Source organism: Rhinatrema bivittatum, chromosome 1, assembly GCF_901001135.1.
Source record: "Rhinatrema bivittatum chromosome 1, aRhiBiv1.1, whole genome shotgun sequence".
NCBI classification, from domain to species: domain Eukaryota; kingdom Metazoa; phylum Chordata; class Amphibia; order Gymnophiona; family Rhinatrematidae; genus Rhinatrema; species Rhinatrema bivittatum.
The window spans coordinates 18,292,229-18,317,710 of NC_042615.1; the positions used below are offsets into that span (position 1 = coordinate 18,292,229).

The window sequence follows — 25,482 nt, forward strand, 5'->3', positions numbered from 1 at the left end:
AATTGTATAAGTGCAGATAAAAACAGACACATTATTTTAAAGTAAGGGTTGAATGAAGTGTTTGAGGTTCTTAGAGGGAAAGGGGGTTAAGTGTAGGGTGTGGTTCCTGGGGGGGATTAAAGGATTTTAGGGGGGTATTGGTGAGAGATGAAGGGTTGGGTGAGAGTGTTAGTAGGTGGTGAAAGGATTGGGGGGATGCTTGGAGGAAGAGCCAGGTTTTGAGATTCTTTTTGAAAGTGGGAGTGGAGGTTTCTGTGCGTAGGTGAAGAGGCATTGAATTCCAAAGGGAGGGGCCTGCGAGGGAAAGGGCTCTATTGGTGGTGGAAATGAGTCTTGTGGATTTTATGGAAGGAGGAATAAGGGTTCCTTGGAGTGATGAACGGGTAGGTCTAGTGGAGGTACGAGGAAGGAAAGGTGGGTTTAGCCAGTTGTAATGCTCGTTGGTGATACTTTTGTGGATGAGGGTAAGCGTCTTGTAAATAATTCGTGAGTGAATGGGAAGCCAGTGGAGATCAATGAGGGTGGGGGTAATGTGGTCTTTTTTTCTTACATTAGTGAGGATGCGAGCGGTAGCGTTTTGAAGGAGTTGGAGAGGTTTGATGTGGGTGGCAGGGAGTCCAAGAAGGAGAGAGTTACAGTAGTCAATTTTAGAGAAAATTAAGGATTGGAGTACCGTACGGAAGTCAGAGAAGTAGAGAAGGGGTTTGAGTTTTTTGAGGGTTTGAAGTTTGAAATAGCAACTGCTAAGGATGGATTTGATGTATGGTTTGAAGGTAAGTTGGTTATCAAGTATGATACCAAGGTTTCTTGTGTTAGAAAGCAAATTGGGGGAATGGAGAGTGGAGGGAATGGGTATGGATGCATGTTTAGAGGAGATGAGGAGGAGTTCGGTTTTTTGTGGGTTGAGGGCTAGGTGCATGTCAGTGAGGAGCTGGTTTATGGAGGTGAGAATAGTGTTCCATTTTGGATTGCGATGAGTACAGAGTTTGTGAAGGGGATGAGGATTTGCACATCATCCGCGTAGATGAAGTGTGTAATACCAAGGTTGGAGAGGAGGTTTGTAAGGGGGAGCATGTAAATGTTAAATAAGGTGGAGGAAAGGGAGGAACCTTGAGGAACGCCACAGTCGAGATTGACAGGGGGGGATGTAAAGTTGTCAGTGAGGACTGTGTAGGTACGGTTTTGGAGGAAGGACTTAATCCAAGAAAGAGGAGTACCTGAGATTCCTATACTAATGAGGGTGTTGATGAGGATGTTATGATTTACGGTGTCAAAGGCAGCAGAGATGTCCAGCATGGCAATGAGATAGGAGTTGCCGGCATCCATTCCTTTGATGAGGGTATCAGTAAGGGAGAGAAGTAGGGATTCAGTACTGAAGTGTTTTCGGAATCCATATTGTGTGGGTGGGAGAATGTTGGATTGTTCTAGGTGGTCAGAGAGACGGTGGTTTACTAATTTCTCCATGACTTTGGAGAGGAAAGGGAGATTGGAGATAGGACGGAGGTTGGATAGGTTGGAGGGATCAAGGGAGGGTTTTTTTAGAATGGGTTTGACCACAGCTTGTTTGAGGGAGTTCGGGACCAGGCCATGTTCCAGGGAACAGTTCATGATTTTGGAGAGTGGAGTGGCTATTGTTTTAGGGATAGCGAGTAGTAGTTTAGTAGGTATGGTTTCCGAGGGGTGGGAAGAAGGTCTCATCTTTTTTAAAATGTTCTCTATTTCTAGAGATGAGGAGGGTTCAAAGGAAGAGAGGAGGGTGTGTGTAGGTGGGGTGGGAGGGATTATGTTGTTGGTGTTGTGGGAATTTTTGGTATTGGGGGTAAACTTGGCAGTGATGTTGGATATTTTGCCACTTATTATCCAAACTGGGACTAAAATTCTTCTTGTACGCTGACGACGTACGCTTCTTGTACGCTTCTTGTACGCTGACGACGTACAAATACTTATCCCCATCCAAAACTCCCTCAACGAAACCCTGCACTTCTGGGAGACATGCCTCACATCTATCAACGCCCTCCTTTCCAACCTACACCTTGCACTCAATACTTCAAAAACTGAAATCCTAATTATTACTAATCAACCCAGCTTATCCATTCACCAACTGCAACAGAACACTTCACAAAATCTCACACCTCCGTCCACTGTCAGAGATCTAGGAGTTCTCTTAGATACACAACTTAGCTTCAAATCCCACATCAAATCACTCCTAAAAGGGGGCTTCTATAAACTCCAAACCCTCAAAAAACTTAAGCCTCTCCTCCACGCACATGACTTCCGTACCGTTATGCAAACCACTATACTATCAAAACTTGACTATTGCAACTCACTGCTAATAGGCCTTCCAGCTTCCACAATCAAACCCCTCCAAATCTTACAAAATGCCATGGCTCGCATCCTTACAAACTCAAGAAAGACTGATCATATTACTCCCATATTACAAAACCTCCACTGGCTACCAATCACCTATCGCTCTCAATACAAAACACTTACTATCATACATAACACGCTATATAAAAATAACTCCCCCTGGATCGAAGATATGCCACACTTCCACCAGGCCAACCGTCCTACCAGAAACTCCCTTGCGGGCACCCTCCACACCCCTTCACTCAAAATTGCTCACCTCACAAACACCAGAGCGAGAGCCTTCTCCATCGCCGGCCCCACCCTTTGGAACTCCCTCCCCACCGAGCTCCGACTAGAACCTTCACTTAATCAATTCAAAAAAGGAATCAAGACCTGGTTATTTAAACAGGCCTATCCCAACGCCTCTCAACCCTAGCATTTGACTTCTCCTCAACACTCATTATTTCCCTCTCCCTAGTACAGTGTCCCCCCGCCCCCCTACACACCCTCCCTCCCTCACCACCCCATCCATTTTATGGCTTCCTGATATTCAGTCACCACCTCTCCTTCCCATCGCCACCACCTGCCCCCTTGTACAGTTCCTACCCCACCCCGCCTCCCCTATGCGCTTCATCCCCCACCCCGCGCTACCCCCCACTCTGTCGCCTCTTGTATATAATTAATTTATGTCCAACCTGGTTAACCACATGTAATCTCATTTAATAACTGTGGCGCCCGTTGGCTCTACAGTAAAGTTGTCACCTTTTAACTTCCTATCCTTCCTCCATCTATCATTGTAATTTCCTTTCTCAGTTGTCTGTAAACCGACATGATGTTTTTTTTTACGAATGCCGGTATATAAAAGTTATAAATAAATAAATAAATAAATAAATATTTTGTTTTTAAAGAAGAGGGCGATTTCATTACATCGGGTCTGTGTGATGGGGACTTGGGGTGAAGACACGTTGGGTTTGGTCAGGTTTGAGACTAGGGTGAATAGTGCTTTCGGGTTGAATTGGAGGTGGTGAATTTTCTTGGCATAGTATTCTTTTTTGGTTGTTTGAATGGCGTTTCTATATGCATGCATGAGTTGGTAATAAACGGTCTTTGTGGCAGGGGAGGGGTGTTTACGCCAGTGTCTTTCAGCTGCTCTAAGTTGGATTTTTTGGGTTTTGAGTGTTTGGGTGTACCAGGGTTTTTTGGATGAAGTGGTTTGTGTGATTGTTTTTTGGATGATAGGGCATAAGTTGTTGGCTATGTTTTGGGTGGTTTCTGCCCAGGAGGATATAGCACTATCTGCTGTCTCCAGGTCAATGTGATTTGGAATGTTGGAGCACGCCATTTCAAGAGTGTCTATGGGGCAGGTTTTACGAAGTTGGAAGGATTTGGGTTGAGGAGGAGAGGGGGTGGGTGGGGGTGGTAGAGAGAGGGTTGTACTGATGATGGAGTGGTCAGACCAGGGAACCGGGAGGCATGTGGGGGTGTGGATGACATTGATGAGTGAGTTAGTAAAAATAAGGTCAAGGGTGTGACCTGCTTTGTGGGTTGGGGAGTGAATAAGTTGGGTGAAGCCCATTGCATCTAGGGATGAGATGAAGGCTTCGCATGTAGGGGATTGTGGAGAGGAGAGGAGTGCCATTGTGGAGTGGAGAGGAGTGCCATTGAAGTCCTGGGTGCAGCATCGTTTGGTGCCATTGATGCGACCCATCATTGGTGAGTGCGAGAGTGGTTGTGGGCCCTATGGGCACTGTCAACATGGAGGACACCAGTGGATATGGTCAGATGCCGCTGGACAGGACCGCAGAGCACCAGGGACACCGTAGGTTGCCATAGACTTTGCTGCTACCTTTGCATGAGGGAAAGGGCAGTGAGCCATTCCCAACACAATTTCAAAGGCTGTGTCCAGCCTCTTGGAGCGTTATCAGGTACTGGGGGTACCATGTGGGCGATGTCATAGAATGCCACCCAGCACCATGCCAGTGGTACGGGGGACCTTTCGGCACACTGTTCCTATCCACTCCATTGGGAGTTAGTTTGACAGTGGCACGCAGCATGCATGGTCAGGTACGTCAGGGCATATACTCCAAGGGCCTTGGTGCTGGCAGGTGGCATTCTCCCTGTCTGTGCAGTACACAACCATGCCAGGGTTCTGCCATTGTTGCATTAAGGTATCAGTCTCCTAATCTGTTCTCTAACTGGCGAGGAAGTCGCCATCACGTACTCTGATTGCTTTTTGGCAGCTCGCTGCCACCAGCTCTAACAGGTGGTGCTTGGTCCTTGCTGTGCTGTGGGATTCTACCCACAAGCACGACGAGTAGGTTCATAGGTGTGCTGCCATCCGTAGGATGGGATACCATTGTATGAATATTAGCATGCTTTTACAGTGGAAGGCACTATTCTTCCAGTTGCCCTTTACTGTATGGGTGTGTGTATGTTTCCTGCATGGTGAGCACAACAGGTTGTGCGCCACAGCCACAGGACTGAGCTAAGACTGCGTCCCTGGTCGAACTCGTAAGGGAGGGGATATCAGAAGGGTAATGTCGGGAGTCGTTTTCTTCCTCAGAAGACGAATATATCTTTTGACCCCTCTCTTATTAGAAATCACCTTTGTGGGGAAGCCTCTGGGACTCTGTCCCTTGCATGTCTGTTGCCAATCTGGAGCCTTGATTCTTTTGAATCGGTGCATTTCCTTGTAGACCAAGACCAGAAGACGTTGGGGGGGACAGCAGCAGCGGTTGTTGGGACTGTTTTTGCTGGGGTCCCTCCGTTGATCACCATGGTGGCCTACCCCATCTTAGAGTGGCTGCAAATGGCAGATTGGTTGCTTCTGAACCTCAGCGATCAGTGACTGTAACTCATCTCTCACCTGGAGAGTTAAAAAGTTTTTCAGGATCGTGAGGCCCTGATTCCCATTGCTTTCCTGCCCCTTCAGGAAAGGAAGATATGACTGGGTTTCCAGGGCAACCCTTATGGGTCCCTCCTTCTGAATGCCTGGTTCTCCATGCCTACAAGTGGTGTCCATCATTCTCCATTTCCTGGAGAAGGGATGTCACTGCTTCTGACTGGCAGTCACATTTGGTTCCTCACGGGAACCGAGAGCCGGTCAGGCAGTAGTGCTCTCCTTAGATCGTCCTAAGGCACAGCAAGTTTAGTTCGCGAGGGAGCCATTCCAAATTTGGGGTCTCCATCGTACTAAGAGTCTCCTGTTTGGGGTAGCTTCCCGTGGAAGATTAATCTCCCTTCCAGGAGTCACCTTTGATATCTGCTGAGCTCAGTGGGTGTTTTTTGATAAGGACCGCTATTGACAGTCATTCTCGCCTGCGGGACCCTACCTCAGTGAGGAGGATTCTAGTCCATCTAATTGGCAAGTATGCCTTTCAACCTAATGCTATATCCATGGCTGGGGGAATTGAGGGATGAAGGACCTCACAATAGAGGTGTTACTCTTTGGTTGCAATGGCTTGCAAGCTATACTTCCCCACTTTAGGGATAACCCTGTCTTCGGACAGGAGAGTCCTGAATCTTATAATGGTTGTTCCATTTACTGGACCATGTGCTTCCTTGGGGGAAGTATATTTAATTATGGTGGAGGTATTAATACCTAAGCTAGGTTCATGGGCAGTCGTTCTGAGATCACACTGACCCTGCCCTGGTACCCTTAGAGTTTCCAGGCACTTGCGGCATCCTGGCTTCCTGTCTCTTGGTGGAGTGTTTCTGGATTTCTTCCCTGGGGAATTCACCCTCAGTTTCAGCTGTTTCAACCAGGCTGAGGGCTCTATCTCAGTGGGTAACTTCCTACTGAATCAGCAGTGAGTTATTCACTTAGGATTGAGATATATAATCTAGCGACTTGTTCTTACCCCAGCGGTCTGCCTCCTTGTGTTCTTTGTGCCTTCCGATTTCCAGTTGGAAGGTCAAAAGGAGGGGAAGAAAAGCTAGGGCATTCGTGGTATATTTCTGTGTATGCCTGCAGGGAAAGATAGAAAACTTTTTCCCAATATTTTCTCCAAGTTCTGGCCAGTACTGCCTTTAGCTTTTCTCACTTTACTAGGTTGTCCAAAGTGCCTTCCTGCTCATCTGATCTATCCTGTAGACAGGATAGCTAGCTGTGCCCTTGACAGGGAACAGTGTGGTGAGCTTCAAGCCTAACATTTTTCCCTGCTTGGGGGTTTGGGTTAGCCATCCCATTTAAGGATTGCCTTTCATCCCCTGAAACTCTTAGTGCTGGCCTGCATGGTAAGCTATGTCTGGTACTTTGGCATATAGGGTCTGTCACAGACCCTGCTGTTGTTGCTGATTATTCTTCCATGAGTTGCTTGGGTTTTTCTGCCCATTGTGCCTATTAGCCAAACATAGGCACACTTCTGGGGAACTCTTAGGCCTCAGTTGGGTTTTCTGGGGAACTCTTAGGCCCCAGTTGGGTTTCGGTTGTCTTGTAACACCGAAGGAAACTATGCGGTCGTCCAAGATTCCTTCTCTTATTTACATCTCTAGACTTTCTCCTGAATCCAGGAGGTTCTAGACCTACTGTTATTGTCAGGGTTTACTGATCCGAAACCCTGCTTGTAATGTTTTCTGTGATGCGGACTATGTTTCATGCTGACACTCGCTTCACTCCCCTGCCTTAGGCCCCTCTGCTACGCATCAGGGTTTTGTGTCTCAGTCTGTTCTATGATTTTCTTTTTGTAGAACCCAACTCTTTTCCCACCTAGACTCCTTTGTGGGTCACTGCCTCACAGGCAAAAGGGATAGAGATGGTGCTTTCAGCACTGTGCGGTTTGTCACTTTGTCCTGCTCGGATAGCCTATAGCTTGGGAATCACCCATGTATGAGGGCTATCATCCTGCTTGTCCTTGGAGAAAGCATAGTTGCTTACCTGTAACATGTGTTCTCCGAGGACAGCAGGATATTAGTCCTCACAGAACCCACCTGCCTCCCCTGGGAGTTGGTTTCTCCTTGTATGAGCTATATCATGGACTGAAGGTCTCTGTCTAGGGGATAGGATGATAACTACAGCTTTACATGCTCAGTAGGGCAAGTTTGAAAGTTCTAGAATCTTTGAGATCAAAGTTCCGGACTGAGGCTCCATCGAATGATGTCACCCATCCTGCTGTCTATGGAGAACACATGGGTCAGGTAAGCAACTCTGCTCTCCTCCTCGATCCACCCATTACCCACCCCTGAGTTATCTGGCTAAAAGCATTGCCAGATAAGTCCAACTTATCTAAGTTTTTTAAATATCGGGCTCCCAATATTTATTTTGTCATGTGTCTGATGTATAATTATGAATGTTTGTTATATAATTTGCACTAGACAACAGGTTTGGAAGTTGTGGAATATAAGAATGTACAAATAAAGTCAATTAGCAGGTGGGAAAGATTACTTTTGCTATCTTGTGGACAAATAGAATCCACTACAATAAAATCACCATTATCTGGCATTCAATCAACTGGAAAGCTCAATTACTAGCTTCCATCAACGTAGCTTTTTTTTTTCTGTTGTGCAACTGCACATGGTGGGGGACATGAGTGCACACGATCCTATACTGCTTCATAGCACCACACTGAACACTGGGTGAAGGAAGATCAGCAGGACTGCTGCCAGGAAGGTTTACATAGAAGACACAGCGTGGGGGAGTAAGAGGAAGAGCACTCTCAGATAACTGGCAAGACCTTTTCCCTATGCAGCAGGCTTTTACTATACCAAGAAATAAGAGTGTTGCGGTCTGCACCGCTTCCCCTCTCTTCCCCGTGACCAGCGCCTACCTCCGCGTCTGGGGACGCCGCACTCCGCGGTCTCCAGGACCCAAGGACGCGCTCAGTTCCATGTGGCATCCGCCATTTGCCTGTCTCTCTCACCGCGGCCTCGCGCGCGAGTACGGCCACTTTGAGCGCCCAGAACCCGGAAGTCAAGCCCCGCCTGCGCTGATGACGTCACGCTCTGAGACAGATATAACCGGCGTCCGGACGTTCCATCATCGCCTTGCAACGAGGTTCACTACAGTCTTGTAGTTCTGAGTTGCGCTTCGTCTTGCTGAGTTCCTGCCGCTGACCTTGGAGTTCCTGACTACGCTTTGCCTGCTGCCTGCCTCGACCCCGGTTCGTCCCTGACTACGCTCTGCCTGCTGCCTGCCTCGACCCCGGTTCGTCTCTGACTACGCTCTGCCTGCTGCCTGCCTCGACCCCGGTTCGTCCCTGACTACGCTCTGCCTGCTGCCTGCCTCGACCCCGGTTCGTCCCTGACCACGCTCTGTTGCCGCCTGCCTTTGATCCCGGCTCGTCTCTGTTCCTGCTTCAGCCTTCAGCCTTGCCTTCACCTGCTGGCTGCGGACCCCGCTCCAGGTTTCTACTTGCTCCTACTCACGTCTGCTCACTTAGAGACTCTATTACCTTTGGACTTCCTGGTTCTCTGTTACTGGACTCTCTCTCTGGTACCTAAGTCCCAAGGAGCCAGGACCCTACGGGCTCCTCCTGGGGAGTTCCTGGTTTCCGGGCAATCACCTGGTGAACACTTTGAGCCTTGGCTCCGCCTCCCGGCCTACCCCGCCTCTCGAGGTAGGTCGGCCCAAGGGTCCACTATTCCACAGCAGTACCCAACTGCAACATAAGAGTTAACAAATAAGTTGTAGGTAGGGTTGTTGGGCAGTTGGGTGGGCTCCTTGGTGCTGATTAAATTTTGCACTTTGATGGGTCAGCTGTTATTGACAGCAAGATTCCAATAGCTACTTTTTGGAAAATGAAACCCCCATTGGATTGTTGGCATAGGTAACTGCGTGAAATTGCTGATATTGAAAAATTGCGATATGATCTAAAGAATAACCCCCATAAATACAAGCAAATTTGGGACCCTTACTTGGAATATTGTAAAACATGACTCTTATATGATTTGTGATTTATACCTATGTATATATTTGTATATTATATCTGGCTATATGATATTCTGTTTTGTTGCTGCCTTATACGGGGAATTTCTCCTCTTGTTGAATGCCTGAAATATTTACTAAAAAAGAAAAACCAAGTTGTAGGTGGTACCTTTTCTATTGCACTAAATACAGTTATGACTAGCTTTCAAGAGTCATGCTCCCTACAACGGATCAATGAAGATAGATAAGCTACATTTTATTTATTTTTATTTATTTAAAAACTCTTCTATACCGTCGTTAAGTTGGAGAACCATCACAACAGTTTACATATAGGCACGATAACAACTATGAGTGGTATAGGTTACATCTTATTTGTTTACTTTTATTTCATGTGTTCAAGTGAATTAACAGAGCATCCATGTTCTAGCTGAAACTCAGAACATTAATCACGCTATTCGATGTGACTTGTCCTGTGCTAGCCTAGTTACATTTCTTCTAAGCTCTAGAATTTACTTTTGAGTTCACGCATCACAAGGTGGTACTAGAAACTTTGATTGCAATTATTTTAGTTCTTTTTTGCTGCTTGTTCATGAAACCGCCTCTCTATGGGCTATCAGTCTCTCCAGCTGTCCAGAGGCCTTCATCAGCCTTTATTTTTCTTTGTGTTGATGGGAAAGGATTTCCTAAGGTACAAAGCATGTTGAAATTCTACCAAATAATATTAAGGCCTATGCATGTAATTGCCCCAGGGAGAACATTGTCCACAATAAATTCACCCGGTATTTATTCTTATGTTAAATTCAAAAAAGTGATTTCCTATGTCCCCATAAAGCAACCCTAATAATATGACCAATCGTTATTGTGTGTTATAAAATAATTAATGATGATGGGTGATTGTTTCATATGTTTAAAGTCACCATCCCGGTGCCATGTTAATGCTGTAATCATTAACAACCAACCACCATCCAAATTTTAATCAAACAAAAGTTTTTTATTTTTATTTTTTATTTTATTCTAAAATTGCGTGAGGATCCGTTGGAAATTACTTGCCAGGGAGAACATTGGCATACTAATTCACTGTGAAAGGACAATATTGGAAATAGACTTTCCATTCTTCCCTGTGTAGGTCCTAGCCAGCACCTTTGACCCTTATCTTGGTGGCAGAAGCTTTGATGAAGTTTTAGTAAATTACTTCTGTGAGGAGTTCAAGACAAAATATAAACTGCATGTGACAGAGAATGCACGGGCATTGCTGCGCTTGTTTCAGGACTGCGAGAGATTAAAGAAACTGATGAGTGCAAATGCTTCTGATCTGCCCCTCAACATTGAGTGCTTCATGAATGACCTGGATGTTTCAAGTAAAATGAACAGGTATACTTTATTACTTTGAACCTTTTCTTTTATTCTTGTACTGAATATGTGATATCATGCAATAAAAAAGGTTGAATTAGCACAAAGCTGAAGCCTTTGATCTGCAAATTCTTCTCACAGCTTTTAAACTGACTGGGGCATTGAATGGTGGTAAGAAGAAAAGAAATAAGAGAGTAACAAAGCTTAAAACATTTCAGATTTGTGCTAACTTGGTTACTGGATCATTTTTCATTTCCATCCAAAAAAATATATTCTCTTCTTTTTCTTCTAACAGAGCTCAGTTTCTAGAATTATGTGCTAATCTCCTAGCTAGAGTGGAGCCCCCTCTGAAAGCAGCAATGGAGCAAGCTAGTAAGTTATAGTTTCTTTAGACTCATCATAAGGTATTATTGTATGTGAAAATTCATACATGCTCTATATTATTAATTTCTCACAGGACAAGCAGGATGGTAGTCCTCACATATGGGTGACATCTCAGGATGGAGTCCAATCATGGAAAACGTCTATCAAAGTTTCCAGAACTTTGACTGGCCCCTACTGGGCATGCCCAGCATGGCACTAATCCTGCAGCCAGCAGGGGTCCCCCTTCAGTCTTCTTTTTTCCGCGCTGCAGTAGCCTCGCGGTTTAGGAACTCTGTGGAGATTCCTGACAGGAATTTTCCTCACGGAATTAACTAACGGTAAATTGCCCCACAGGGCTCCCTCCTCTGACTTCTCTCTAGCCGCGGTACTCCGGTAAGTTTTTTGACAGTTTTTCGTCTATTACTGTCGAATTTGGCCCTTGCGGCCTGCTGGCCGTCGTCCATCCCGTGGCTCGATTTTTTCTATGGCCATGGTGTCGGGGTTCCGCCGGTGCCCGGACTGTACTCGCACCATGTCTATCACAGACCCTCATGTCGTCTGTGTAATGTGTTTAGGCCGGGAGCATGATGTCCTGACTTGCACCAAATGTGCCCTTATGACACCCAAAGGTCGCAAGGTAAGGATGGAGAAGATGGGACTCCTCTTCCGTGCTCACATCCCGACGCTGTCCATTGCATCAACGTCATCGGAACCGGCACTGTCGACGTCGCACCAGCATCGACCACCATCCGGTGACCGCCCGCCATCGATGTCTTCACGGCCATCGGCACCCGTTACTCCCTCTCAGGATCGAGGGGATCGTAGGGAGAAACATCGCCATCAGCATCGTAAGACTCGGACCGTCGAGGGAGCGAAATCATTGACCTCGCCACCGTCCAAGCCACCGTCGAAGAAATCCTGTCCAGGAAAGGCACTGATCATTCCTGCGACCGGGTCATCGAGGCCACCCTCACCTGATTGGGGTTTGGGAGTCGCGATTCTGCCTGTAAAGGTAGTCCCTCTGGCTATGCCTCTGCCTCCCCCTTCTGTTCCGGAGCCGGGGCTGCTTGCTCCAGGTCTCCGAGAAGAACTGGACTGGCTGGTCCAGGAGGCCATCGACAAGGTGATGCAATGACTCCAGGTCCCTTTGGCACCGACACCGGCACCGATTGTGGAACCAGTCATTGACCCGATTCCAGCAACGCTGGCTCCGCTGCTATCCCGGATGGAGGCGCTCATAACTGCCCTTCCACCGGTGATTCCTGGGTCTCCGATGGCTCCGGTGCGCTCCCCGTTGACAGCCTCATCGGGAGGAGAAACACCGTTCCGCATCCCTCCTTCGGGAGTTTTGCCTCAGCCATTGATGCCAATTCGTCCCTCGCCACCAATTCATTCATCGCGGGCGATACGTACGTCGGTGCCATCGATGCCTTCGATACCGACACCGATGCCCTCCAGGCCGTCCACGGTGCCCCCAGCGATTCCTTCGATTTTCTTGGAGCCTCAGCCAGGGCCTTCGGGTATCCAACTCCCTTCTCGTCCTACAGGTCAGTCTGCTGATCCTTATGATACCTGGGGTGATGATACTTCTTCAGACACCGATGACTTACCTTCACCACCCTCTCCTACTGAAAGTAGAAAGCGTTCTCCTCCAGAGGACCTCTCTTTCATTAATTTTGTGAAGGAAATGTCTGAGTTGGTCCCTTTTCAGCTTCAGACGGAGCCGGATGATAGGCACCAGATGATGGAGTTGCTCCAGTTCCTGGATGCCCCTAAAGTGATCACTTCCATTCCCATTCATCAAGTTCTTCTTGACCTCCTCAAAAAGAACTGGGAAAACCCTGGATCCATTGCCCCAGTCCATAGAAAAGCTGACACTACCTATTTAGTGCAGTCAGCCCCCGGCTTTCAAAAATCTCAGCTGGACCACTACTCAGTTGTGGTAGAATCGGCTCAAAAGAAAGCAAAAAGGACGAAGTCTCACTCATCTACCCCTCCTGTTAAGGAACACAAGTTCCTAGACAATATTGGTCGACGAGTGTTCCAAGGGGCCATGCTCATCTCTAGAATTGCTGCTTACCAGCTGTATATGACCCAGTACAATAGGGTCATCTTCAAACAGATACAAGACTTCTCTGAAACCCTGCTTGAAAAATTCCAAGACCAGCTTCAAATCTTTGTCAACAAGGGGTTTGAAGCAGGAAAGCATGAGATAAGAACAGCTTATGATATCTTCGACACCTCTACTAGAGTGTCTGCAGCTGCTATTTCGGCAAGACGATGGGCCTGGCTCAAATCTTCTGACCTTCGCCCAGAAATACAAGACAGACTTTCTGACCTACCATGTGTAGGAGACAATCTTTTCGGTGAGCAGATCCAGCAAATAGTGGCTGAATTAAAGGACCATCATGAGACCCTTAAACAGCTCTCATTGATACCTTCCAACTTCCCCTTAAGACATCCCTTCAGGAAGGACTCTAAGAAGTCATTCTTCCATCCAAGGAAGTACTATCCTCCACCAGCATGGTCCCGAACTATGAGACCTTATCAAAAGCCTCAGCCTCGCCAGGCCCGAAAGCAAAAGCCACAAGCAGCTCCCCAGCCGGGGCCTGCTTCCGGTTTTTGACTTTCACTTGGAGAGCAGCAGTCTGATTCCTCTGCCAAGCATACCAGTGGGAGGTCGCTTTCACAACATGTGGCAATCAATCACTACCGACCAATGGGTGCAGCAATCATTGCTCAGGGTTACCACCTAAACTTTCTTACTCTTCCACCAGACTCACCACCTCTGCAGGCGTGGAGAGTATCCGACCACTTTGTCCTTCTGGAGCAGGAGGTTTTTCTTCTTCTCCAGTTAAGAGCAATAGAACCCATCCCGCTCTCGCAGCAAGGCCTAGGATTCTATTCCCAGTACTTTTTGATCCCCAAAAAATCCAGGGGGCTTCATCCAATTCTGGACCTACGTGCTCTCAACAAGTACCTCCAGTGGGAAAAGTTCAAGATGGTAACCTTGGGCTGCTTCTACCTCTTCTACAAAGAGGAGACTGGCTCTGCTCTCTGGACCTCCAGGACGCACACACACACACATTGCAATCACTCCAACTCATTGCAAGTACCTCAGGTTTTTAGTAGGCCCAAAGCACTATCAATATCGAGTGCTTCCTTTCGGCCTAGCGTCTGCACCACGAGTCTTCACCAAATGTCTCGTAGTTGTAGCAGCTTTCCTCAGGAAAGAAGGTGTGCACATCTACCCCTATCTGGACACTGGTTAATCAGGGCTCCAACCCAGCAAGCCGCTCGGTCATCCCTCGATTTCACTCTACACACTTTAATTTCTCTAGGATTTCTTGTCAATTACGGGAAATCCTATTTAACCCCATCTCAAAACTTGTCGTTCATTAGGGCAGACTTGGAGACTTTACAGGCAAAAGCCTTTCTACCTCGACAACGAGCGCTAACACTCGTGGCCCTCACTCACCAGTTGCAGTCTCAACATACAACAACAGCTCGCTAATTCCTCGTCCTGCTAGGACACATGGCGCCCTCCATCCATGTTACTCCAATGGCCCGCCTGGCCATGAGACTCATGCATTGGACTCTGAGGTCTCAATGGATTCAAGCTGTTCAGCCTCTGTCGACCATTGTCCACATTACCAACTCACTCCGTCTGTCTCTCGCCTGGTGGAAAGATCAGACCAATCTCCTCCAGGGACTGCCATTTCAAGTGCCAGATCCTCAACTCATTCTCACCACCGACGTTTCCAACCTCGGGTGGGGAGCCCACGTGGACAATCTACAGACACAAGGATCTTGGTCTCCACAGGAAGCCAAACGTCAAATTAACTTCCTAGAACTTCGAGCAATGCAATATGCTCTCAGGGCTTTTCAGGAATGCCTATCAAATCACGTCATCCTGATTCAGACGGACAACCAGGTGGCCATGTGGTACATCAACAATCAGGGAGGCACGGGCTCCTTCCTTCTGTGTCAGGAAGCTGCGCAGATTTGGGCAGAAGCGCTCTCCCACTCGATGTACCTCAGGGCCACCTACTTGCCGGGAGTGGACAATGTCTTGGCAGACAAACTGAGTTGCGTCTTCCAGCCATACGAGAGGTCTCTCAACTCCTTGGTAGTGACCTCAATCTTTCGCCAATGGGGATACCCCCAGACAGACCTCTTTGCGTCCCCTCAGAACCACAAAGTGGACAATTACTGAGAGCGCTCGCTCCGAGCGCTCTCAGCCCAGTGATGCATTCTCCCTCTCGTGGGCAACCGGTCTGCTCTATGCATTCCCTCCACTTCCTCTTCTTTCGAAGACTCTCGTGAAGCTACGTCAGGACAAGGGAACCATGATCCTGATATCTCCTCACTGGCTACGCCAAGTGTGGTTTCCCATACTCCAGGATATCTCCATCCGCAGGCACATTCCCTTGGGAACGGACCCGCATCTGATCACTCAAAACGACGCATGCCTACGCCATCCCAATCTTCAGGCCTTGTCCCTGACGGCATGGATGTTGAAAGGTTAATCCTTCAACCACTTAACCTTTCAGATTCGGTTTCTCGTGTCCTGATTGCTTCACGGAAGCCTTCCACAAGAAAATCTTATTCCTATAAATGGAAAAGGTACACATCATGGTGCACTTCGCAGTCCCTTGATCCCTTTTCCTGTCCAATCTCAAGGTTTTTGGACTATCTCTGGCATTTGTCTGAGTCAGGTCTAAAAACCTCTTCCATCTATTGCATGTCAGTGCGGTAGCTGCCTTCCATAAAGGTGTCGGGGATGTCCCTATATCAGTACAACCCCTCGTAACACGATTTTTAAAGGGCTTGCTCCATATCAAGCAACCTTTACGTCCTCCGGCCCCTTCTTGGGACCTTAACCTGGTTCTTGGTCGGCTCATGAAACCACCATTCGAGCCTCTTCACTCCTGTGACCTAAAATATCTGACATGGAAAGTGATTTTCCTTTTAGCTATCACTTCAGCTCGCAGGGTTAGTGAGTTACAGGCCCTAGTTACCTATCCGCCTTACACTAAACTCCTTCAGGACCGAGCTGTACTCCGCACTCACCCTAAGTTTTTACCCAAGGTAGTTTCGGAGTTTCACATTAATCAATCCATCATACTACCTACCTTTTTTCCCAGGCCCCATTCCAATCCAGTGGAACAGGCTCTGCATACCCTTGACTGTAAACGAGCTCTAGCTTTCTATCTAGACCGTACACTTGCCCACAGGAAGAGCACTCAGTTATTCGTCTCTTTCCATCCCAACAATTTAGGGCAACCTGTGGGTAAGCAGACTCTTTCCTCCTGGTTGGCAGACTGCATTTCTTTTTGCTACCAGCAAGCAGGCATTCCTTTTCAAGACCGTGTTAAAGCGCACTCTGTGAGGGCCATGGCGACTTCAGTAGCACACCTAAGATCGGTGCCGCTTCCTGACATTTGCAGGGCTGCCACCTGGAGCTCTCTCCATACCTTCACAGCCCACTATTGCTTGGACAAAGCCAGAAGACAAGATTCCATCTTCGGCCAGTCTGTCCTGCGTAACCTATTTCCAAGGTGACGTACCAACACCCTTCTGCTTGCCCGGTGGGGATCAGGATGCCCTCTACCAAATTCCACCCCAGTTGTTGTGCCTGTTGCACGCCGTTGGGTACATTTGGTGCATGTTCGGACATCCTCAGCTCGGTACTCACCCATATGTGAGGACTACCATCCTGCTTGTCCTGTGAGAAAGCAAGTGTTGCTTACCTGTAACAGGTGTTCTCACAGGACAGCAAGATGTTAGTCCTCACAAAACCCGCCCGCCGCCCCGCGGTGTTGGGTTCGTAACGTTTTGTTATTTTATTTTTTTTGGCACTGCCTGTAGCTATCAAATAAGACTGAAGGGGGACCCCTGCTGGCTGCAGGGTTAGTGCCATGCTGGGCATGCCCAGTAGGGGCCAGTCAAAGTTCTGGAAACTTTGATAGAAGTTTTCCGTGATTGGGCTCCATCCTGTGATGTCACCCATATGTGAGGACTAACATCGTGCTGTCCTGTGAGAACACCTGTTACAAGTAAGCAACACTTGCTATTTCAAAACAATAGTATTGGTACTTTCTTCCCCTCCCTGTGGAAGTGATGGAGATGAAGACTATGTCAGAATTCAAAAAAACATGGAACAAGCACAGAGGTTCTCCAAGGACAAGTTTCTACAAACTTTGACAGGCACACTGAACATGCCCAACATGCTGCTAACCACGCGTCCACACGGGGTCCCTCTTCAGTCTCTTCTTTTCCGCAAAGCTGTTGCCTCGCAGTCGCAGAGCTCGCGCTCTTTTTTGGCAATCTTTCAAAAAATGTTTTCTTCTACCACTGATGCCCCCAGTGCCCTCGGACTATGTCCATTACAGACCCCTATGTGGTCTGCATTCTCTGCCTGGGGGCATCCCACAATGTCCAGGGTTGTGACCTCTGTGCCCAGATGACCCCCAAGGGTCGTCGGGCTCGTCTTGACAAGATGGAAAAACTCTTCAGGCCTAAGTGTTCAGATCCATCCTCGGACTCGGGACCTCCACTCCGCTTGGAAAGGAGGTCCTGGTCTCGGCTCCATCGGGATTGCCCCCTCATACTCTCCGTGGCTCCAATCTCGGTGCAGGGGACCATCTGCGATCCTTGTTTTCCCGTTCCCAGTCGGGTTTCTCACCGTCGCCATCGGTTCCGGGCAAGGACCATGTTGACCAACGAGAAAGGTCGAGGAAACACTGTCATCGATCATCCTCATCGTCAAAACCAGACTGTGGGCAGGCATCGACCTCAGTGCCTCCCACGAAGCAGTCAAGAGCAGAGGAAGCAATTCCCTCCGACCCTGCTGATATCTCCAGGCGGCCTCCACCAACACCAGTGGAGGGCTTGGTGCCCCTCGATATCCCAGGGGACAACGCGATTCCGCCTGCTCCTCAAGCCATTTATCATCGGCTGCCTTCGAGAAGAAGCTGGAGAGGCGCATGCGGTTGGCTGGCCCTGCAGGGCTTCAAGCTGTGGTTCCACCAGTACCGCCATCGCTGCAAGAACCTGCTCCAGCTATGCTTGCGCCATTACTAGAATGGCTGGACCTGTTGCTCGGTATCCTGCCAACGTAGCCGGCTCCAGTTCCCCAAGCCCCTTTGCGGCCAAAGGGCGCACTGCTGCCACCGCCACCATCCCCCATTCTGGTTGGTGACTCCTCTGAGGAGGAAGGGCCATTGGGCTCGATGGTGGCTCGGAGACGCACGGTGTTCTCACCTCCCAGCTCTCCCAGGGCCATCAGGATTGGTTACACCGATGCCTTCTGTGCCCCCGATCCTGCCGATGCTGTTGGATCCATCGGCGCTCTTGCAACCTTGAGGGACCGTCAATGCCTCCAGCTCCTCGCTCATTGCCCTTGAGACCTACAGCTCATCCGCCACTGGGCCTTCGACGACCCCCCCCCCCCCCCGGATCCCCGGAGGGTAGTAGTGAAGGGGAAGCCCCTTATGACCCCTGGGAGGGGAGGAGTCTGTATTCTCCAATGATTAAGAGGATCTGCCTTCCAAACCTTCTCCACTGGAGGAACAACGAAAATCTCCCCCTGAGGATCTTTCCTTTGCGGGTTTCATAAAGACTATGGCAGAATCGGTGCCTTTCCAGCTTTTAACAGAGCAGGATACCAGGCACAAGATTCTCAAGATTCGACAATTCATGGATGCCACGAAAGAGGTGGTGGCAGTGCCTGTCCATGCCATTTTCAAAGAGCAGGTAACCCACCTTTGGGAACACCCCATACCCGTGCCACCGGTTAACCGGAAGATGGACACGGTATACTTAGTCCAACTGTCCACTGGATTTGACCATTGTCAACTTCCCCACCAGACTATGGTGGTTGAGCAAGCCCTTAAGAAGGCTAAAAGGGTCCACATTCATGCCTAGGCCCTCCCCCGGGGAGCGAGCATAGAGCTCTCGATGCCCTTGGGTGCCGAGTGTTTCAGGGTACCATACTGATTGCATGCAATACATGGGACAATACTCCAGAAACCTGTGGAAGCAGTTCCTTGAATTTAGTGACTGCCTGCCATCAGTTCCAGAAGGATTTCCAGACCATTATCCAGCAGGGCCTAGAGTGCAATAAGCACAAAGTTTGCTCTGCTCATGACGTTTTTGAGATAGCCATGAGAACCGCCGAGTGGGCATAGGAGCCCGGCGGACGGCATGGCTGAAGGCTTCAGACTTGCACCCTGAGATTCAAGACCACCTGGCTGACTTGCTGTTCGGAGACAGAATCAAGAAGGCAGTGGCACAACTGAAGGACTACCAGGAGACCCTTCAGCAGTTGTCAGCTAGTACCTCTGACACCCAGCTGCCCAAGAAGCCCCCACGGCAATACCAAAAGAAGCCTTTTTATCGGCTGCGGAAATATTACCCACCTGCACCGAGATCCAGGCCTCAACGGACTATTCCCAGGGTGAGACCGAGACAACCTCAACCACAGCGGGCAATCACAGACTCACCGCAGAACCCCACCACAGGATTTTGATTGGCAGCCAGGCAGCATGAATGAGCATCCTCAGCAGAACACCTGCTCCCCCGATTGGGAGTCAGCTCCAGCTGTTCGCAGATGGGTTGTCCCTAGTCACATCAGACCTTTGGATCCTGTCCATCGTGCGTCAGGGTTACCAGTTGCATTTCCAGTGACATCCATCCCGCTTACCTTTGTGTCCCCGGTGGAGAGCAGCAGAGGGCTTTCAAGTACTTCGAGTGGAGCTCTCCGCCTTCGTTCTGGCTCAAGCGGTCTAATCTGTCCAGCCCAGCCAACAGGGCGTGAAGGGTTCTACTCCTTGTATTTTCTAATACCCAAGAAGACTGGTGGCCTCTGTCCCATTCTGGACCTGAGGGCCTTAAACCATTTCTTGGTGAAAGAAAAGTTGAAAGTGGTTTCGCTGGGCACCCTGATCACCCTTCTCAAGGCGGGAGATTGGCTGTACTCCCTCGATCTCAAGGATGCATAATCTCATATCTCCATCTATCAGGCAGATCGACGGTACCTGAAATTCCTGGTCGATGGGAACCATTATCAGTCTCACGTTCTGCCCTTTGGCGTGGCATCCACGACCCATGTCTTCACCAAATGTCTTGCAGTTGTCAGAGCCCATCTTCGAAGGCGGAGGATTCATGTCTTCCCCTGCCTCGACAATTGGCTTATCAAGGGCAACTCCCGATAAGGGGCTCAGAATGCCATGCATTGCACAATCGAGACTTTGGAAACTCTAGGATTCCTGATCAACCATCTCAAATCACATCTCCAATCGTCATTACAACTGGACTTCAATGGGGCATGGCTGGACACGGTCCAGCGAAAGCTTTTCTGCCTCTAGATAGGGAGGAGACCCTTGTGGCTCTTGCTCGGGAGGTCTCCAGTTGTCCCCATGTCTTGGCTCACCAATTCCTCCGTTTGCTGGGCCACATGATGGCGACAGAGCATGTCACCCCATTTGCTCGGCTGCACATGCGCAGGGCACATGGACGTTGCGCTCTCAATGGTGTCGGGCTATGGCAGGACATGTGTGCTTGTGTTCTAGTCATAACACTGTTGCAACAGTCTCTCCAGTGGTCGACAAACCCCTCGAATCTGGAGCGGGGATATCCCTTTTGGAGCGCTGAGCCCCAAGCCACATTCATCACCAATGCTTCTCGGATGAGGTGGGGAGCGCATGTTATGGGCTTCTGCACCCAGGGGTTTTGGTCAACACAGGAATCGCAGCTGCAGATCAACCTCTTGAAGATGCAAGCAATTCGGTACTCCCTTCAGGTGTTCTGAGAGCAGCTCCTACACAAAGTAGTTCTTGTTCATACCGACAGTCAGGTGGCCATGTGCTTTCTGAACAAGCAGGGGGGAATGGGGTCCTTCTCCCCTCTGTCAGGAGGCGTTCCACATTTGGTTGTGGGCCATCGAAAACGGCATCACCCTCCGGGTGGTGTATCTTCCGGGGTTGGACAACACCCTAATGGATGTCTTGAGCCAGACTTTCCGGCCCCACGAGTGGTCCCTCAATCAAGAGGTAGTGAACCGGATCTTTTGCTCCTGGGGGACCCCGGACGTAGACCTCATCACCTCCTTGGAAACAGGAAAGTGCGCTGCTTCTGCTCCCTTGGCCAGAGGAGTGCGGAATCAATAGCGGATGCTTTCTTGATCCATTGGGATACCAGGTTGCTGTATGCTTATCCTCCCCTTCCTCTAATATGGAAACACTACAGAAGTTGCAGCAGGATCAGGGCTCCATGATCCTGATCCCCCCCCCCCCCCCCCCTGCAGACCCCGTCAGGTCTAATTTCCAATCCTTCAGGACCTGTCCTCGCACTCCCAATCCGATTGAGGGTGGCTCTGGATCTAATCACCCTGGATGTTGACTGGGTGACTGTGTGGGCCCTCAGCCTGTCGGAAGGGGTGTCTCGTGTTATCCTGGAGTCCAGAAAACCTTCCACCAGAAAATCATATAATCTAAAGTGGAAAAGTTTCTCATCTTGGTGCAAGCACGTGGTCTGGATCCCTTCTCTTACTCCCCTCCCGCTCTCTTAAACTGCCTGTTGTCCTTCTCCAAATCTGGTCTGCAGACTACTTCAGTAAGGGTTCACCTCAGTGCTATTGGGGCATACCTTTGGGGTACGAATGATACTGCGATTTCTTTCCATCCATTTGGCTTATTAGAGGCTTATGAGAGGCTTATTACAACTAAAGACCCCGATTCGCTCCCCCCTCCCCCGGCAGTCTCCTGGGATCTCAATGTAGTCCTCTCACAATTCATGAAACCTCCATTCGAGCCATTGCATTCTTGCGACCTAAAGTACCTTTCTTGGAAAGTTGTCTTCTTAGTCGTGGTTACATCAGCTTACAGAGTCTGTGAACTTCAAGCTCTGGTGTCGTTACTCACCCTAAACAAAGTTTTGTCATTACAAGGTGGTCCTAAGAACATACCCGAAGTTCCTTCCCAATGTGGTTTTGGAGTTCCAAGTCAACCAGTCGATTGTGTTGCCTTCTTTTTTCCTAAGGCCTTACACTCATTAGGGTGAGCATGCTCTGCACACACTGGATTGCAAATGGGCGCTTGCCTTTTACTTGGAACGGACAGTACCTCACTGCGTTTCCGCTCAGCTTTTCATCTCCTTTGACAAAAACAGATTAGGAGTCGCTATCTCTAACCAGACCCTATCCCATTGGGTAGCGGACTGCATTGCTTTCTGCCACGCACAGGCAGGGCTGCAGCTTGACGGTCACGTCAAAGCTCACTCCATTAGGGCTATGTCAGTCTCGGTGGCTCACTTATGTGCAGTCCCCATTCACGAGATTTCCAGAGCGGACCTGGAGTTCCCTCCACACTTTGCCTCACATTATTGCCTGGATAACGATGGCCAACAGGACAGTTGTTTCGGTCAGTCCGGCCTCCGTAATCTCTTCCAGCTTGAAATACCAACTCTCCCTCTGTGCGCCCTATCCTTGAGTGCAGGCCTGCTCCTGTGTTGTAGCAGCTCTAGTTGTTGTGCACGTTGGTACCTGTTCTTTGCTGCACTGGTACGAAGTGGCCTGGAGCTACTTAATCACTCATATGTGAGGACTACCATCCTGCTTGTCCTTGGAGAAAGCAGAGTTGCTTTCCTGTAGCAGGTGTTCTCCAAGGACAGCAGGATGTTAGTCCTCACACAACCTACCCGCCGCCCCGCAGAGTTGGTTTTTCCTTTCGGTTTGTTATTTTATTTTTCGCGAACTCTGCCTGTCAAAGTTTTCCGTGCCGGGCTTTATTGGATGATGTCACCCATGTGTGAGGACTAATATCCTGCTGTCCTTGGAGAACACCTGTTACTGGTAAGCAACTCTGCTATCTCTGAGGGAGAGGAAAGGACTAAAAATCTGATTGGAAGTTGTGGATGGGCCATACAGTTTTTATCTGCCGTCATGTTCTTTGTTTCTAAGTTTTAAAAGTAATCATGGTACAATTAGACCAATAAAAACAACTTCCTGTTTGTTTTTTTCTCATTTCTAAAGTGGTATGTTTCTCATATATTGATTGCTCTTGGAAACCTGGGCTTCTGCCGCTTGGATGTAGCTAGATAAACAGCTGAAGTGGAGCTATAGCAAAGTATATGTTAAAAAGAAGGGATGAGATTATAATAAAACGTGCATAACTTTTTCTTCTAGACAAATGTGAAAATAAAAAATACCTGGACAAAAAAGAAAAGCGGTAGAGAAATAAGATGACCACATAGAGGGATTATTGTCAGGAAACAACCTATTTTATTTTAGTACTGTTATTTTAAACTAAGCAATTTGAATAAGGTTCCTTTTTTCTTCTATTTCTATGTATATTTGTTTAGTAACATATTCAGTAACATTGCCTTTATATTAAGTACTGTAACAAACCAAAAACAATCAACGCCACTTGCACAGTGTTATATAATCAATAATTATCAAAAAGGGAACCAAACGGTTCACTCACTGTGAAACCCTGTATTTCTTACCACTTCACTATTTTACCATATCGTTATCACTTATGAAATGTTTGTTTGTTGTTTTATAACCTACAATCCAAATGGAAATCACCTTATCCGGTGCTAGAAGAAAAACATTTTTGTGTTAAAAAATTTTTTATGAGGGGTTGGAAAGGTTTCATAGAACTGTGTAGGCAACCCTGCCTTTTTCAAGCATATTATAATCATGAACCCACCAACCACCTCCTTTTTTTATATATATATGAGTGTGTGCTGTTAAAAACTTTGATTAACTGATCTCTTCAAAATTCAAAAGTCTAAATTACATCCGGGAGGTATCTCCAAAAAGATTTTATAATAATGTTCCTTGATGTTTTTTTGAAATACCACAATGCCACCACTTATACGCTGTTCGGTGTGATCTATGTAATTGCAAGTGACATTCTTTCTACAGAGAACTTACTCCTTATTCTTTCTATGTCACACCTCCCAGACTATAAGAGTCCCAACATGTACATGTTTCGGACGATCCACGTCCTTCCTCAGGGGATGTTCCGGCGGGTGATGTCTGACCCACTGTTGATGGCAAAGATTAAAAATTATTTCCCTTAAACATGTGTAAAGATGTCTCTGTTTCTAACCGCATTCCTTCCTTGATGCGTTCTCCCATGGAGTCTTCAAATTTCTACTCCGTCAATTGGCGGTACCTTTATCGTTGTCCGGTCTGGATGTCAACTGAACCTAGGTCCAAAAATTTTTCTTTTATATACAGCCCATTGTATTCTGATGAAAACCAATCAGAAATGTGTTTAACTCCATCCTATTGGAAATCGCTATGTTCGCAAATCTAACCTATGGGATTATAACACCCCGCCTACTTGTACGTGCTGTACGTGCACCGGATTTGATAGAAACCTACCGAATTAAGCAGTGTTGTACATCGGGCCTGAACGTCTGACCTTGCTGGAAAAAGGTTCAAGAACTGCTGGTGTATTTTTAAATGCCAATGCCCGGGGTAGCTATCAATCATCTGTTTGTCAAAGAATTGTCAAAGAATTGAGGACAAGTTTAGTTCATCATTCATACCCCTGGGACTAAAGGACTTTAAAGTGTAAATCCAGAATAATTCTCGGTAATTCAATCAGGCGCTCAAATCACCACCCCGCAAAGGGATTGACACTTGTTCGAGTACTGTCCACTTGAGTTCCCGTATATCATGAGCTGCAGATGTTAAGTGCTGTACCATGGGGGCCGTCATTTTAGCGGTGGTATACCGTGATTTATGCTCACTTAATCGAACCCGAACTGGGCGTGTGGTGCGGCCAACATAAAGTTTGGGACAGGGGCAGATGATCACATATATTACATTATTGGAATTGCAATTGTTATTACTCTTACATCAAACTTTGTAGTGCGTAACCGGATCTAACCATTCTCTACCTACTATGGATTGGGAACACCAACTGCAATGTCCACATATCTGTTGACCAACGATGGCCTCTCTAGGACCATCGTGTGTTAATTGTGCATGCACTATCATGTCTCGAATGTTTCTCCCCCTAGAAATGGCAAACATGATGAACTAAACTTGTCCTCAATTCTTTGACAATTCTTTGACAAACAGATGATTGATAGCTACCCCGGGCATTGGCATTTAAAAATACACCAGCAGTTCTTGAACCTTTTTCCAACAAGGTCCAACGTTCAGGCCCAACGTACAACACTGCTTAATTCGTAGGTTTCTATCAAGTCCGGTGCACGTACAGCACGTACAAGTAGGCGGGGTGTTATAATCCCATAGGTTAGATTTGCGAACATAGCGATTTCCAATAGGATGGAGTTAAACACATTTCTGATTGGTTTTCATCAGAATACAATGGGCTGTATATACAAGAACATTTTTTGGACCTAGGTTCAGTTGACATCCGGACCGGACAACGGTAAAGGTACCGCCAATTGACGGAGTAGAAATTTGAAGACTCCACGGGAGAACGCATCAAGGAAGGAATGCGGTTAGAAACAGAGACATCTTTACACATGTTTAAGGGAAGTAATTTTTAATCTTTGCCATCAACAAAGAACCA

General features: G+C 47.9%; 1 protein-coding gene across 1 annotated transcript in view; it reads left to right on the forward strand.

Moving 5' to 3' along the window:
• HSPA4L (heat shock protein family A (Hsp70) member 4 like) overlaps positions 1-25,482 on the forward strand; it is a 626,705-nt gene that overhangs the window by 229,556 nt on the left and 371,667 nt on the right. Inside the window, exons 7-8 of the mRNA XM_029590014.1 lie at positions 10,335-10,579; positions 10,854-10,930. Coding sequence (XP_029445874.1) covers positions 10,335-10,579; positions 10,854-10,930 — 322 coding nt within the window. The remainder of the gene's footprint in view (positions 1-10,334; positions 10,580-10,853; positions 10,931-25,482) is intronic.